Genomic DNA, 15,832 nt, shown 5'->3' with positions numbered 1-15,832 from the left:
TTTCACCAGATTTCCCCAAATTTCACCAGATGTCACTGATCCAACATGTCATGATATTAATAATAAAGCATAGTGTATCATTGATATCATGGCGGAAATTCATTGGAGAAAAGAAATGATATTAGGCAGATATAATCTATCTATCTATAATCATTTAACTCAGTTTGTCTTCCATGACATTGCATGTCCTGAAATGGGACTATTGCTCATGCCCCCATTGTGATAGTGAAGCTGAAACGATATATTGTGCAGCACTAGTTTGGATTGTAATAAATAAATGGCAGTTGATGAGGGGTGGGGTTCAAGCTGAGGTCTGGGACACCTAGAAACCCCTAGTTTCTGGGGTGATGGTGCACTGTTCTACTGTGCAGTGAGACCTGCACAAATATGACCTTTATGGACCTTCTTTGTGGTACCAGCAAATTCTGGAAAAGTCACTGATTAGACCTCCAAAGAACGATGCATGCAAGGTGGCCCTAACTACTGACCATACAGGGAGCCCAGACTTTTGGCCCATATTTAATTAAGCCAAGATAAAAACCTACAGCAGACTACAGTAATCCTCACTGCAGCAGTGTCTGAATCTTATTAATAAACATGGTTTAATTCACAGTAACAGTTCGCTAAACTATCCGAGCTCAGACATTTCAGGCATGATGTGTACAAGGCAACCCTTGTAATTCTGACCATGCAGAGTGCCCAAACTTTAGCTTAATGCCCTTTTCCTTTTTTGGTATTTTAAAACTGTAAAGAAATAAACCTTGCTTAAAATAAAAAAGATATTTTTTGGAATTCAGTTAAAATTTTACTCTTATCTACTTGCATGCCAATGCACACATATCAGCGCTAGCAAAAATATCAGAGAAGTTCCATATCGGTGAAACCCTTGAGAAAAGGAAACCGTATGCATTATGTAGCCATAATGAAGCTTGAAACATGAAGTCAGCGTTAGCATAAAACTGTATATTTAAGTTAGTTAGGCTGCAGAAATATGTACTTGTATTTTGACATACATGTTTATGTCCAGGACAACATTTTTCTCAAGTGTCACTGTTGCATTATTGTGAAGTAAATCATTAACGTAAAAAGAAACCGTTGTACAAAAAAAAGGAGCCACAGAAATACAATAATATAAACGAATAAAACTTGCTTTCAAATACGAAATGTAGCTTCAGAGTCCAGTTTTCTGACACAGTGATAAATAGCAAAACTTAAAGCAAATTTGGAAACACACCATTACAATTAAATAAAACAGAATTGCACTCCATCGTACTGTACATTCATATCTGACATTCTTTTTTTAAGAGCTTCAGTAAAAGCGGTCCAACAAAAGACGAGAAAAACAGGCCACAAAAATATTTTCTTCTCTTACTGAAAACACCAAACCACCCCGCCCACCCCTTCTGTTCCAGTTCTCACCCAAAAGTGGAATTATATACAACTCTTTTTTTTCTTAATTATTTGCAATTAAATAATTCTTCACTTCAGCCGTCCTCCTTATGCCCCCAGGATTTCAGTCATTGTAGGGTTTGGATTTGAAGCATGAACTGTCCTGGAGCATGTTGACGATCATTTTTTCATACACGCGATGTACGGACGACACGCTGATGACGCGCATGATCTGTTTCAGAGTCCGCAGCATGGCCCGTGGGGCTCCTCGCGAGCGCAGCTTGCGCAGACTGTGGGACAGAGCCTTGCCCAGGTCCTGGTCACTGTTCTGGCTCTTCCACAGGTGGAGCAGCTGCACGATGTAGCGGTGCGAAGGGCAGGTGAGAGCCAGCGCCCGCACGGCTTCCTCGCTCACCTTCTCTCCAGGGAGGCTGTCCATAAGCATCAGCAGATCTCCCAGTGTCACGTTCTTTAGGCCAGCGCAACGAGACACCTTTCTCTCACAGTGATTCACGCCTGAAGCAAAAGAGGGAAGAAGGGTCAGCTGTTAGCAGGAGGGTCATTGATTCAACAGCCGAGATAAAACCTACGCAGACTGCGGCTATCCTCACAGCAGCAGTGTCTGTATCTCTTTTAATGAACCAACACTGGTTTGAAAAATTATGAGTGGGAAGATTCTCACAAATGATTTTGTAACAATCTGGAGTCCCAAGAAAGTCTATTTTTGTAAAGGAAATGAGGCAGGAAGGCGTTTGCATAATGTGACCTTAAAAAGTTTTTTTTCTGGAAAGGTCAGCCAGCCTAACAAAAGTTCTCATAGCTGGACAGTATTACTGAAAATGTGTAGCACAGTTCTTTTTTAAGATTTTGGCAGTTTCATGGACTATCAAAGTATTTTAATTTACTCATGTATTATTCAGAACATGAACATAATAAGAACATAGTAACATTGCCTTTAAAGTTAACTAATGAATTGTCCTTTTTTTGTTGTTATTTTTTTAACTACAAACAGTAGGCTTGTCTTTCTAGGTTAACAGTGGCTGACTTTACTACTGATACACTGATAAAAAGATAAATAAGTCATTACTGCATTCTTTAATTCAACAGCTTTAAAAGTTCAGTTTTACCTCAAAAAGCCTTTAGTTTCTGTGGCTAGCAACACAGTGCTAAGTGTTTGAGCTGTTTAGGATGTGTCTAAATTACACAGTGCTAATTTTTGCACTTTTTTGCTAGTATGTAAGAAACCAGGACAAATTTCTAGCACTATATCGAATGAACCGTCATTCCGCCCAGCACACCATTCCTATGTTAAAACCTTTGGTTAAGTCAGGTGATCACAATGACCATACCCATCAGTAAACACAGTTTCTGTTGCACTTTGACCAAAATCTGGAATTTCCGAATCACTGAATCAATTGAGTCACTGTACAATCATGAACACTTCTAATTTCTTCTATAATTACTTGGAAATCAAGCTGTACTCAGTGGTTGGCTTCTTGGTTATTAAGCTAAGCTAAACCTCGCTGGCCAGTGAACAAAAAAGGCATCAATGCTTTAACAGCATTTGAATGACTTTACTTGACCTTTTTACAAAATGCTACATCCCCATTCCAGAAAAAGGTCTTTCTTGGAACTCCAGACTGATAAACTGTGGTCGGACATATCTATGTTCTTCATGACTATTTAAAATAACTTTTGAAACTGTCTCAGGCCTGAATTATCTTGCCCACCTCAATTCCTCAAATCTTTTTTTTTTTTTAACTTGGCTTTGTAAATAATTTGTATGACACCTTTTTGTTGTGGGCTATTATTTCTAGTTTAATAGTGTGTACTAAATTCTGTCAAAAGAATTCAGAAGTATTTATTTATGTAGCCACGAAATACAGTGAAAGTAAGGCCATTAATCTGTTTAAACTAAGAGAGCCTGATGGCTATCTGAGCTGCAGTGATGTTATCTGGGGTAGAGTGGAAAATTTAACTGGCCAAAACAGGTTATGTGTGCTGTTCTGTGAAGCATGCTGACCAGTATGCAAATAAGCTACATCACATCACATTGCAAGTAATCCGATGCAAATGTGTCGTTAGTAACAAGAACTTTCTACACAGATACAACATACGGCTGCACAGTATATCGCATCAGCATTGTCATTGCGATGTGCACATGCGCAATAGTCACATCACAGGATGTGCAATATCTTAAAATGTATATGAAATTTTAAACATCATGCTACAATTAGTTTGATACAAATGGAAAATTTCCACAATTTCTGTCTGCCCAGTAGCATTTATTTTACTTAAATCTTTGATAACCAGAGTGCATTATTAATATCATGATGTTGGATCTTCTGGAGAAATCTGGTGAAAATTCCTCTATTTTTTAATATAGCAATTTTTTTCCAATAGCCATGGTGCACACTACATTGTTTATCAAATGATAACAAATTGTATATCAATATTTGTTGGAGGTAACCTCAAGAAAGCCTACCACATACCACATTTGCCTACATAGAGCTCTTTACTCAAAAGAGAGGTAAACAGAGCCAACCACCATCTAGTGTTTCATTTGCACACAACTCCTTGCGGTTTCAGTAACTGCAATGACTGGACAATCAGAAAAACCTGAACCAACCAATGCATTGTTCGAAAATGTACACATGCAACAAGCTTCACTAAATCGAGCCCAAATAACAGATTAAGATCCTCTAACCTTGAATGATGCTATGCAGCTTGTCTTGGTCTCTGTTCTGCTCCCTCCAGAGACGCAGAAGATGCAAGGCCTGCTGGTGGGGGCTGCAGGTCTTCTTCAGCCGCTCCACACTCTTCCAGTCCACCCTTTGCCCGGGCAGGCTCTCCAGCAAGCGTTCCACCGGTACGGAAGCTAGTGGTGGAGATGACAGGAACTGGAATATGACCTCCTCGCACAGGGTGATGTCTGGAAGCCAAGGTGAAGGAACAGCGTAAGATTGGAAAAGGCAGACAGGGAAAGAGATAGAGAGAGACAAAGAGAGAAAGTACGAGCAGATGAACAAAACTTGAAAGATGTGGCAAATGACTGCAATGTCTAGGTGCTATAAAATGTGTGATTTAACACCTTAGCCTTTATGCGTCTGATATAAAGATCTCTGTTGAAGCACAGCAGATTAACAGCATAAATACATTTTAATGTGTGTGTTTACAGTGGTGAAAAACTGCATATATTATAATATATGCATAAGATAGATGTACTTGACTTGAGAACTGGACTTGATAACTAAACATCAAATATACAGTACCAGTGGTTTTAGCCTTGCCTTTGTCACAACTAACACAACAAAGGTCTGGTTGGGCTCTAAAACAAGTGTGTTCCAAATACAAGACCTAATGTGCTAGATCCGATCATGCCTTCAGCTTATGATGATTTGGGAGAAGACTGTGAGAGAGGGGGGAGATCTTAGGTGGCTTTTGCTTTGTGGTAGGAAGCCAAGTTCCCCCTTTAATGTGTGGGGACAGAAATTATAGATGACAGCGTTAAAGGGTTGGCAGACTTTTTATAGACATGTGGACAAGGTAGAGATGGAATTTATAGGATGTTAGATAAAAGAGGAGTGGCTTCAGGCAGGAGGAATGGTTCCTCCTCCCAAAATCCAGTTATTTCTTAACTCCACTAACTGACTTTCAGGCATTTTTAGGGCAAATAGCTTAAGATTATTATTCCTGCCGAGCACGTCTGCTCAGCATCTAAAATGTATAATTCTTTGCTTGAAACATCATATACACCTCTCTGGAAATGCTTGGTTTGGTCCATGGACCTAAATCTTGAAGATCAGACTTTTTTTCTTGAGCAGGGCATGAGGTGCAATATTGCTTGTACCCAGATCACCAAATGATTCACTGGAAGTTTTGACATAGGTGTTATTTTTTTTTTCAACAACTGGTTCTTAAATTCTGGCATCAGCTTGCTGATATCCTCACAAATTTAGTTGACCAGAATTGTCAATACAACAGAAACCATTATTACTCTGTGCCCTAACTGCTGCAAAGAAGCTGCTGGTTAATCGATGGAATTCACTGCACTCAAATACAAGAAGACAATGGCTGCTCTGTTTCTTGGACATTATCTCGCTTGAATTCTCAGTTGCTCGTATGCAAGGATCGGGCCAGAAACTATTAAGCCATGAGAGGTTTAAGCCATAGGAGAACCTTTGTTGCTTCACATCTTACATGTAGTTTCTGTTGCACTTGATTCTTTTTTCATTTACTTATTTCATTTATTTGCACACTGTGACCCTATTTAATTTTATTGAATTGTTATTCTAGCTATGTACTTTTTATTTTGTAATGTACCACCACAGTGATGGGTGGGAGTTAGGGGGTTCAAAGGTTTTTGCAGTTTGGCAATTCATGATATGTTTTAATTTCAGACAATATATACAAGTAAAAAACAAATTACTCAAGTGACTGGTGAATGACTGGTGAACGATTTGAATATAGGCTGAACCTAGAAAGCTGACCCATCCATCAGACTGAAGTCTTTCATTTAAATGTAAAGTCTGCTTACGGCAGAAAATTCATTCATTCATTCATTCATTCATTCATTCGCGAAGCAGGTTTAATCAAGACTGGGCCCATGTTGAGTGGTGGGACAAGATACTTTTCCCCATGCCAATACTGATCAGTTTACTTTTCAACAATGTGGTTTCCCAAACTGCTGTTAAATTACAGCGTAGAGTCTGCCTCAATAATAATAAAGGTAGAAAAAAGTCAGACTGACTATTCACAAAGGAACCCAGCATAAAATGGAAAGTTAAAGTTTGGCATTGTTCCAGGATGAATAATATCCTTAAAACAATCCTGTACTCTGACTCAGCTTCCACCTTAAATTGTCAAGGATATGACATCAGTCTATAAATAGTTCTGCATGGTACCAGCAAGACTAAAGTGTTGATTAAATGTATTTTTGTGCAGTAAATAAATGTACCCTTCAATAAATGCATAAATAAAAACACATTAAACAAGACAATTTATCTTTAAACTTATTATCTTTAGAAAAAATAAAAACAGAAAAGAAGTCCTAACATAGCAGATGAAAAGACCACCCTCATATCCACATGGCAGATGGAATACAGATGGAATACGGACCAAAGTTGATTAATAGTATGCAGTTTTAGAAAGCATGACACGGCCAAAGAACATGAAAGTAAAAGCAACAACTTATGAAAATGGGCTGCTACTATTTCAGCGTGCCGAATAAAACAAACCAACTGTGTGAAAATAAACAAATCTGCTGTCATGATAGTTATGCCGTCCTTTTTGCTCTAAGAACGCTGTCTGTGCACCACTATACAGAGACCTCAGTCCAACATTGTCGTATTATGTTTTCAGTTAGGTCCCTGCACGTACATTAAAACCTTCCATGAATGACGATCTGTACTCAAACATCTCGTATGCGCATCAAGACACTGGCCATGCTTACCATTGTGGCAATCTGTGTGCTGATGTGAGCAGTCAAAAGTGTGCTCGCTCTCGCATTGCGCGTCTTGGGTGGCTGTGCCTGGTCTCAGGGTCTTCAGGCCCAGCTGGAAGCAGTCCCGGTGGGGCTGACAGGGCTCGGTGGCTGAGGCTACGCTGGAGAAAAAGCCAGGGGGACACTTCTCACACACTGTGTCACTTTCAGGTGTGCCTAAAATGCAAACACACACACATACGCACATGAAAGAATGTTTATTATTGCATTAATTGCTTTGTTTTTTAACAGATATATGAGTAGATGAATATGATATCTTACTCCAAAACTACAAGAGGGAGCATAATGGATTTGCTATAATTTACTAATTTACAAATGACAAAATCTTTGTCATATAGGTGCTAACTATTGCTAACAATACTTAGTAATTTTTGAGGGACAGTGCAGTCACTTGAAATCTGTCTGCCGACATCCATGTAAGACCAGTTTACTTTTCAACAAGGTGGTTTCCAAAACTGCTGTTAAAGGAACTTTTATAATTCCCAGATTTCAGTGTAGAGTCGTCACGAAACGACATGACTGGACTGCCCCATTTTTATAAACGTAAAAAACATCAGACTGACTATTCAGAAGTCCGTTATTGACAATCTGGGGTCTACAATGCAAATATCTGCAGCATGAGTTATCTCAACCGTCCAGGAGCAGCAGGTGGACAGAGCACACAAGTTCCTCTTTTTGACTACATAAAAAAACGAAATGACTCAATGACTCAATTCACATGAAAAAGCTTCTGGGAAAGGAAGAGCGGGTGTTTTACACCTGTCTCTGCTGCAGTGGGCCCCAAAACAGTTTGAAGTGTGATCAAGAAAAAAGAGGAAAAGAGAAACAGTTTACAGTCTCTTCCTAAGAGGCAGGGAGAACTTACTTTCAGACCATCAGATGATTTCAGGCACACTCTACCACAGTTTGAATTAGCACCACACATAATGAAGCATTATACATCAGTGACCCACTGTCTAATATGATGCTGGTTCTCCGCATGCCAGCAAAACAGCTTAATCTACGACATCTGCGGAGGTGCTATGCTGTGGTGTCTGGCACAAAGATGCTAGCAGCTAATCCCGCTAAGTATTGCTTGGGTCGTCTGCGATCGTTGGCTTCGATAGTTGGAGTGTTTTAAGTTCAAGAGAGACAGACAGTTGGCTAACAACACAGTCATATGAATGACATTTTAAAGCAACGGGAGCCAGTAAAAAACAGTGGTTAACCAATGCAGGCTATATTTATGCAACATTACATTAGCTCAAAATATTTTAATTTCAATAACAAAAAAAAAACAAAAACTCAACAAAAAATTTATTTTCTTCTGCAGCTATACAGTCTCATACTCCCATAACTGTCATTAAAAATGTATGTGATTTGTACCAGTTGGTGTATTGTAGTGGATAACTACCCTGCCTTTCCAATGGCAGATTGGGTTCTATTCCCCGGCTGGCCGAACACCACACTACACCATTCAGTAAGGGTCCCTGGGCAAGGATTCTAATGCTATTTTAGTGCCACAGTAGCCTATCTGTCCGTTTCCGCCCAACCAACACACTGATCCCTGTTAGTAATTTGTCTCCCCTCGGGTCACTGCCAGCAGGTACTCTACACTGCTGACCAGCAGCACTTTCCAATCATGCTTTGCTGATTTGGAGATGCTCTGACGTAATTGTCTGGTCATAACAATTTGTCAAGGTTCCTCAGCTCTACACTAACCTATTTCTCCCGCATTTTAAAATGTCGACTTTGAGAACCAACTGTGTTTTTGCCTCATTTAAGATATCTGTGAATATATGCATATGATTAAATAGTTTGCAGTTGTTGTCAGTAACTACAAAGTAATCAGGAATATTAATCCGATAGTCATTACTGAGTTATGAATGTTTAACACACACCATGGTACATAACAAAACCCAGAATTAGTTCTGCATTTAATGATCTCTGTCGCCATCTTATGGAGCAAAATTTTAAATCAGCAAACTGCAGCATAAGGCCGAGGAATAAGCCGATAAAGTGAGTGTATTTATATGATTACTATATAATTATTATTATTTAGCTTGTTATTCTGTTTATTGTATTATATTATATTATTATTCTGTCTGATTATATGCAGGGTCTGAGATTAAGGCATGTGTTATAATCTCAGCTTGTTGGGACATCCCTGTGTTTGTTATAATATCTCATCTTCATCTTCGGCTTTAACTTAAGAACAGACAGAGTCCCCTCGTTAGCATGCAGTCTCTTTGAACTAGAGACTGGGATCATGACAGAAAGACAGAAGGTTCAGAAAGAGCTTGATTAGAAGAATCTCCAACAGTGAAAGGAAGAAAGGAAGGAAGAAACAGGCTAATCTCTCGCTAACCTTTCGCCAGCCAAGAGCTGGTGTGGGTGAGGATGCTCAGAGGCTAACAGTGACAGACTGTTCTGAGCAATGAACAGACCTGCAACTCCAGAGGAGCACAGCTTACTTCCACCTGTTCTCTTTCCAAAACTGCACCCACTAAAGGGACACGACGTAAAGACTGGCTAACACTCATCCAAGCAAACACCAATACCTACTCATGGACTGCCGAACAAAGGGGGGACATTTGTAGATTGTTACAGAGGATACGCGGCTCCCCTCCTTATGCAGTTACCGCTGACACAGGTTATTGAAGGTGGAAAACAGTAGTCAGCAAAGGGGAGAGGCACTGTGGGTATATCCAACCTTGGGCGGCACTCACAGGATGACTGACTTTGAAGCTTGTTATGATTTCCAGGGTTTCAGGGTGCCTCAATAATTGACAGGAAAATGGGGCAAAATTATCTAATTTCTGGAATCAGCAAAGCAGTCTAAAAGTGGGTAAAGCCAGTAAGCGAAGCTCTATGAACAACAACTGCGAGAGAGCACTGAAAGATCTATACTTCTGACAAGCCTGCGGCTGGTGATGGACACATTTGGACTCTACAGAAATGTGATACTTCAGTAAAAATAAATAATACCAAACCACTGTCAAAAAAAGTGTTTCTTACCCAGCGTAGAGGCACCTGAGCCTGGCGGACAGGCGGTGTGTTGGACACAGAATTCCACCACCAGATGGTAGCCATCAATGCATTGACAAATACGATCGTGTGTACTGTTACACTCCCTCTGGACAAGCTGTCTCTCCTTGCAGACTGAGGTGCAGTGCTGGCAGCTGTCTCCCCAGTGCCACTGCTCTGCAAAGCGCTTCTCAGGGCAGAGGGTGCAGACTGTTGGCTCGCTGGGGGTGCAATGGCTTTCCACAGCCGTGCCTGGTGGGCACTGGTCACACAGAAGCATCTCGTTGGTGATGGGGTCACGATGCTGGTACTTTGGTGTCTCATGGTAGGCCCATGCAAAGGACATGACAAAAAGCTAAAGAGATGGAGAGGACAATGACAATGAGATGTTTGTACATGTGTTGTATCACGAACAGAACCAACAGGATGCATTTGGATCTATGTGTCTGAGAGTTTGTCTGTGTGTGTGTGTTGTGCAAGTTGGGCCGGGCTGGCCTTCGATATAGCATCAGTGGACGAGCCATCAAGGCCGTATGTGGCCCAGATGTCTTGAGCACAGTATCACCGCTGAGCAATTTTACACTGCGGACTTCCCCGTCACCCAGCTGCCATGAACAACAATAAGCTCCGGATCTCGCTATGGCCCTAGTGTGACTGTGCTTGGCTTCCGTTCAAATGAGCAAGACCCACAAGAAGGGGAAAGCAGGCGAACTACCCATAAACTCCACTCTGCGGTGTCCCCAGACCAAACATTGTGTTCTCCACAGCAGGTGGTGGGACTCAGTGAGGAAATCATTAAGTCCTCGAGCTTATTTTTTAGCATGGGGGAATGCCACACGTATGGCAATCAAATGACGGAAAAGCCAATGAACTTTTAGCCTTTCACTGCCGTGAAGAAAGGCTGCCATTTGACGACGCAGGGCACAGAACTGTAAACCAAAACTACACACTAGTATAGGGCTTCTGAGGACCATAATTACACAATGCGAATGATCTGAAGGAACCTCACAAAAGATGAGTCTTATGGTCTATGGCCAGCTTGATTTTAAGGTATGCAGCCATTACCTCAGCCAGGCGCAGCAAGCTGTTCCACTGTTTTAAGACTGCAACTGGGGGACTGTGCAGAGATGAAAGAGTCATGTTGGGAGAGGGGTTTGGATCGAATGCTGCAAGAGCCAAAAAGTGAAGGCGCTGACCCAAACCACTGACCCTGAGAAGTAGTGCAGCTCTTCTCCGATCTCGCGCCTTAGAGGCTCTAATTATCTAGAGGGTTTGTAAACTGTCATTCCGCTGCCAAAACAACTCTGCTACACTGCTGGAGAACTGTCCCAGGCTTTCACTTCGAGAATGGCTTTGTAGAACCGTAGAACGGTATAACAGAATGCACGGCTTTGACAAGGGCCTTTGAATGACCTCACACAAACCTACATCAGCGCCAAGCTCTAACAGAAAAGCTCCCTCATTCTGGCCTCTGCAGAAGCTCTCCTTACTGCGTGGGAGGCCTGGCATCAAACGAGCATGTGGCTCCCCGACATGCCCATCATAAAGCCATCAACCTCACACACACGACACGCAGATGAGAGGAGATTAGAGAAATGCTCACTTTCATAAACACGAGCCACAGAGCCTGAGGCAGGACTGCACAAGTTAACAAGCCCACCAACAACCCTTCCCTGCTGCTGAGTTTGACCTGTTTTAAGGGAGAGGAGACACCGCAACATGAACATTCAAACAAACACACTGCAGGCACAATCAATTAGTCCAATTATCTGGACTGATAGCTTGATTAGAGATTAGCTTGATTGCACTAATTCACGTCTTAACCTGATACTAAAGCATCAATCTTTCAGGATAACAGGGCTGTTTGTGCACTCCTCATTAACTGATATGTTTTATTGTTGATTTTTTAGGTGCAATGTGTGATTACTGTTTATTTGCTCTAAACTGCTAAACTTTTAGCATGAACTTGAGAATTTGGCGGTTGTTTTAATGACCAGTCGCATTTTGTGCAAAAGCTTCTGAAGTGTAGCTTCAGCATGAAGCATAGAGTCTTCTGACACTTAGTTTGAAGGGTTGAGGCCGTTAACCTAGTCAATGCAACAAATTTGCTTAAATTTGAATATTTCCCAGAAATAGGGCAGAATTCTTAACATTTCGGCAGTTTACAAAATCTCGATTCTCAATGTCCTCACTGTATTTAAAAAAAAGTTTTTCATCATGCAGATGCTTAAAATTCCCACACTTTATGTCTTCAATTTTCAATCGCTCTCTTAAGCGTGAGCTGTAAACGGTTAGGGAGCTTGGCTGGTAATGATGACTCAAAGCAGAGAAAACAGTAGGGTGGCTGTAATGCTTTTGTTATTGCACATAGTTTTTCGTTGCTCTTATCTTTATCTACGGCCTTTATAGACGTGCTGCTATGTAGTCTGAATAATTCAAAAACAAGAACATTACCGTTTGTCATCTGGCAGGCTATCATGCAAGGGGCACTTCAAAAAGACAACAATGACCTTCACAGACCACACTACAAGTCTGATCCAAAAGAGGAACTTAGTTCCCTGTACTTCCTTTCAGGATTATTTGTTCCCATTTGAATAAACGGTGCAGGCTCATATCTTGTTTAATATCACCCTGACCACTGTACCCCCCCCCCAACACACACACACACACACACACACACACACAACCCCTGCCCCCCCCAAAAAAAAAAAAAAAAAAGGAGTTAATTAAAATGGGGACCATTCTTTGTCAAGATAGGTGGGTGGGTATAACAGCCCTGGGGGAGGGAGGGTGAGACAGAAAGTAGGAGACTGACTGACAGACAAAGAAAAGAGTGAGACAGACAGAGAGTTAACAGACAGAGACAGAAACACAAAAAGACTGGCAGAGAGATACAGACAAACAAAGGGAGAGAGAGAGAGAGAAAGAGAGAGAGAGACTTGGTTTAGGGAAGTTCATTAAGTCTTTCACCTGCTCCTGATTACAGCTAGATAACAAACCCACCACACACACACACACACACACACACACACACACTTCCAAACTCACTCTCTCTCCCTCTCTCACTCACATCTACTCCACACATCTGCTCAAAGGGTGCACATACAAGACCCACAGGTACAGGCCATGATCACTGATACGGTCGTAGTGGATCTGGGCTACTTCTCTGCTATCTGCATCAAAACAAGGACTCATGCAAATCATGTACAAAACATGCAAAATGGATCAAGTGAGTGGTGGTTGCACACAGCCACAGTCACGACAGCAATCACTATATCGTCGCTGTCCAACCAAAAGCATGTGTCCTCAAAACCGGGGCAAAAATGGTCTTAACTTTGAATGGAAGTCAATGTAAGGAGCCTATTCTGAGCTATTTAGAGCATTTCTATCAGCCCATTCATCCAGAATTAGCTACATGCACAGAGTACAGAGCAGCTACAGGGTTCAAACCATGGAGAAAACTGAAAAATGGACAAACATGGACATACATGTGGACAGCAGTGATATGTGGACACCCAAACGACCCCCCCAAACAACACCCTCCCACCATCACATCCCAACACAGGTTGCCAGTCAGTATAGCCTAAATCCCTCTCCTCAGTTCCTGAGTTCTCAGTGTCATTATCCAGCACAAAGCCCAGCATTAATCCTCAAAATACTCCGAAATTTGATATATTGACGTATCTAATATATTAAAATAAAGTATAGAGCTAATTTGCAGTAACAGGCTTTTTCACACCGCACAAGTTTCACAGCTGACCTGACAGGACTGCGAATATTAGGATAACAGCCCTAAACTCTGTGAGGGAGAATTAGCTAGCTATAGCTAATATGGCTACTAACCTTGTTTAGCTATCTATAGCTAGCTAGCTGAACAGTGAGCAGCCTTTTCCAGCTCTGTTTTTAATGCGCTAATATGGCGCAGGTGGAGGGAAAACTAGCTATCTTAATATTGTCCAGCTAAATTGCAATGACAAGTCTCTTTTTCCACCCCAGACAGAAGGAAAGCCCGCTTTTCACTGCTGCTGAAGTTTGTGGTCAACTCTGAGGCTGGCATTTCACTCAAACGTTTGGCAAACCTACCGTAGCTGATGAAATAAAGACAGTAACGTCGTTATAACGTCTCTAGCAGTGCGAAAGTCCCTCTTTCCCCCTCAAACGTCTCAAATCTCATTCAGCTGGAGCTATTCAGCTGGAGCTACAGCTGGAGCTCGCTAGCTAAACCGTTAGACGTCCGTTACAGTTAACGGGCATTCTCCTACCCGTCTCCACGTGCTGGGATATTCGAAATTTAAAAAGCAGTAAGAACGACAGGCAGCGCGCGTCCCGGGTCCCGGGTCCCTGGTCCCGGGCAGCGGGTAGCGGGAAGGCAGTGCGGGGCAGCGGTACCGGACCCGGTCCGTCCTCTAGAGAAAGGCAACGGTTAACAAGTCATTTTCTTACCATGTGTAATTTCATCGCTGTCCGTAGCGGCATATTTCCTCGGGTAAGTGTGAACCAACTCGACCGGGGTCCATTACTTTTATAGTAAATGATGACAAGGCTGCGCCCACCCACGTTCTGCCGTTTGGTTTTCCACCTGTTTTCCGACAAGTCCCGCCCTCCCGCGCTAGGATTGGCTCGCAGTGCCGCGCTGATAGGCGAGCTATTTGTGTGTGTGTGTGATTCCAGCCAATCCGGAGCTGGAAGGGGAGAAAAGCCTTAAATCGTACTGCTGTGAAGGACCTTCCCTCCCTTTCCCTTGATGCCCATTTGCAATGAATTCATCCAGGCATTCTCATACCTTGTGTCACCAACCTGACCTGACTGTGCTGTGCATTTATGGAACAACAGGTCCAGTCTAGACTTCATCCAGTGATCTTCATGGTTTCATCCCACTGAAGGAAAAGACATCAGACGTGTGACAGTGAGCCAGCTGTGGTCATCTTTACCAACGTCATTGTCAACACCGTTAGCAGAAGAGTCAGAGGAAGGTCCATCATCAACAGTTTCAGGATCATCCGTGTTGTAAGGTGGTATATAAGTAGGTGTCTGACAGTGTGAGCCACATGAGAATACATTGCTTAATTGTGCTGGTGAAACAGTCCATTACAACAATGACCGACATCACTGTAAATACTTATTACGGAGGACAATAACTTATTAAACTTAAAAAAATATTAAACAACATATGAACACATAGCGGATGCATGTTTATTAGGGCCCTAGGCAATCCAGTGGTCCCTAACAGATTTGAACAGGGTGCGTGTGAATGGTTTAGGCCTTTGAAACATATATATTATAATAAGAATAAAACAACAACAATAATAATAAGCATAACTATTGATTTCATTATGATTATAATGATTGTCATGTCATTAGTGTGTAAATTTAGCTTGGCAGCTGTCCCACAATTCCACTGTAATTCTTGTACCTCTGAGTTGCTATTTTCAGGGGCTTCTTCCTCTAAGTGCAACATCAGTGTGTGGTTAAAGGACACCCGGTCCAGCAGAGGGCTGCCAGGCAATGTACGTCAGGTCACAGGGACTCCAGCTGCATCGAAAATACTGTGACGGCCCCAGCTTTACGACACAGCCACAAAGTATGCCTGTGATGTTGATGTGGTCCTCGAGTGTCCCTGCCCAAAGATAGCACAGCCATGACGTCTTCAAGGCCTCTGCCCGTTCCCAGCAGGTCACGCCTTCATCTGATTGACACAGTGCTCTGAGATCTTACTTTGGTGATTATACTAGATTATTATACAAATATATAATAATCTCATGTCTTTGGAGATGTTGTACTTGAATACATTCTTGACAGAAAGTAAAATGTTACTGTATATGTTAAAAAAAAAAAGAAAAGTCCAGACCCAGAGTGGGATTTGAACTTGTGACCTGCCACAGCATAACTGGACAACCTAGCCAAAGCCAACACAGCCTCTACTCTGTCGCATCT

General features: G+C 41.9%; 1 protein-coding gene across 1 annotated transcript; it reads right to left on the bottom strand.

Annotated features, from left to right (window-relative positions):
- Positions 1–948: 948 nt before the first annotated feature.
- On the bottom strand, positions 949–14,444 carry LOC140555671 (tumor necrosis factor receptor superfamily member 11B-like). The gene is made up of 5 exons (XM_072678972.1): positions 14,342–14,444; positions 9,890–10,253; positions 6,842–7,048; positions 4,097–4,321; positions 949–1,905 (listed from the first exon to the last, which is right to left on the bottom strand). Exons 1-5 carry the CDS (start codon positions 14,372–14,374, stop codon positions 1,514–1,516), a joined length of 1,221 nt encoding a protein of 406 aa, XP_072535073.1. The 5' UTR covers positions 14,375–14,444; the 3' UTR covers positions 949–1,513.
- Between the last annotated feature and the right edge of the window lie 1,388 nt (positions 14,445–15,832).

This window comes from Salminus brasiliensis, chromosome 5, assembly GCF_030463535.1.
Source record: "Salminus brasiliensis chromosome 5, fSalBra1.hap2, whole genome shotgun sequence".
NCBI lineage: Eukaryota > Metazoa > Chordata > Actinopteri > Characiformes > Bryconidae > Salminus > Salminus brasiliensis.
Note: the sequence above shows the minus strand (reverse complement) of the source record. Positions and strands in the feature narration are given on the sequence as shown.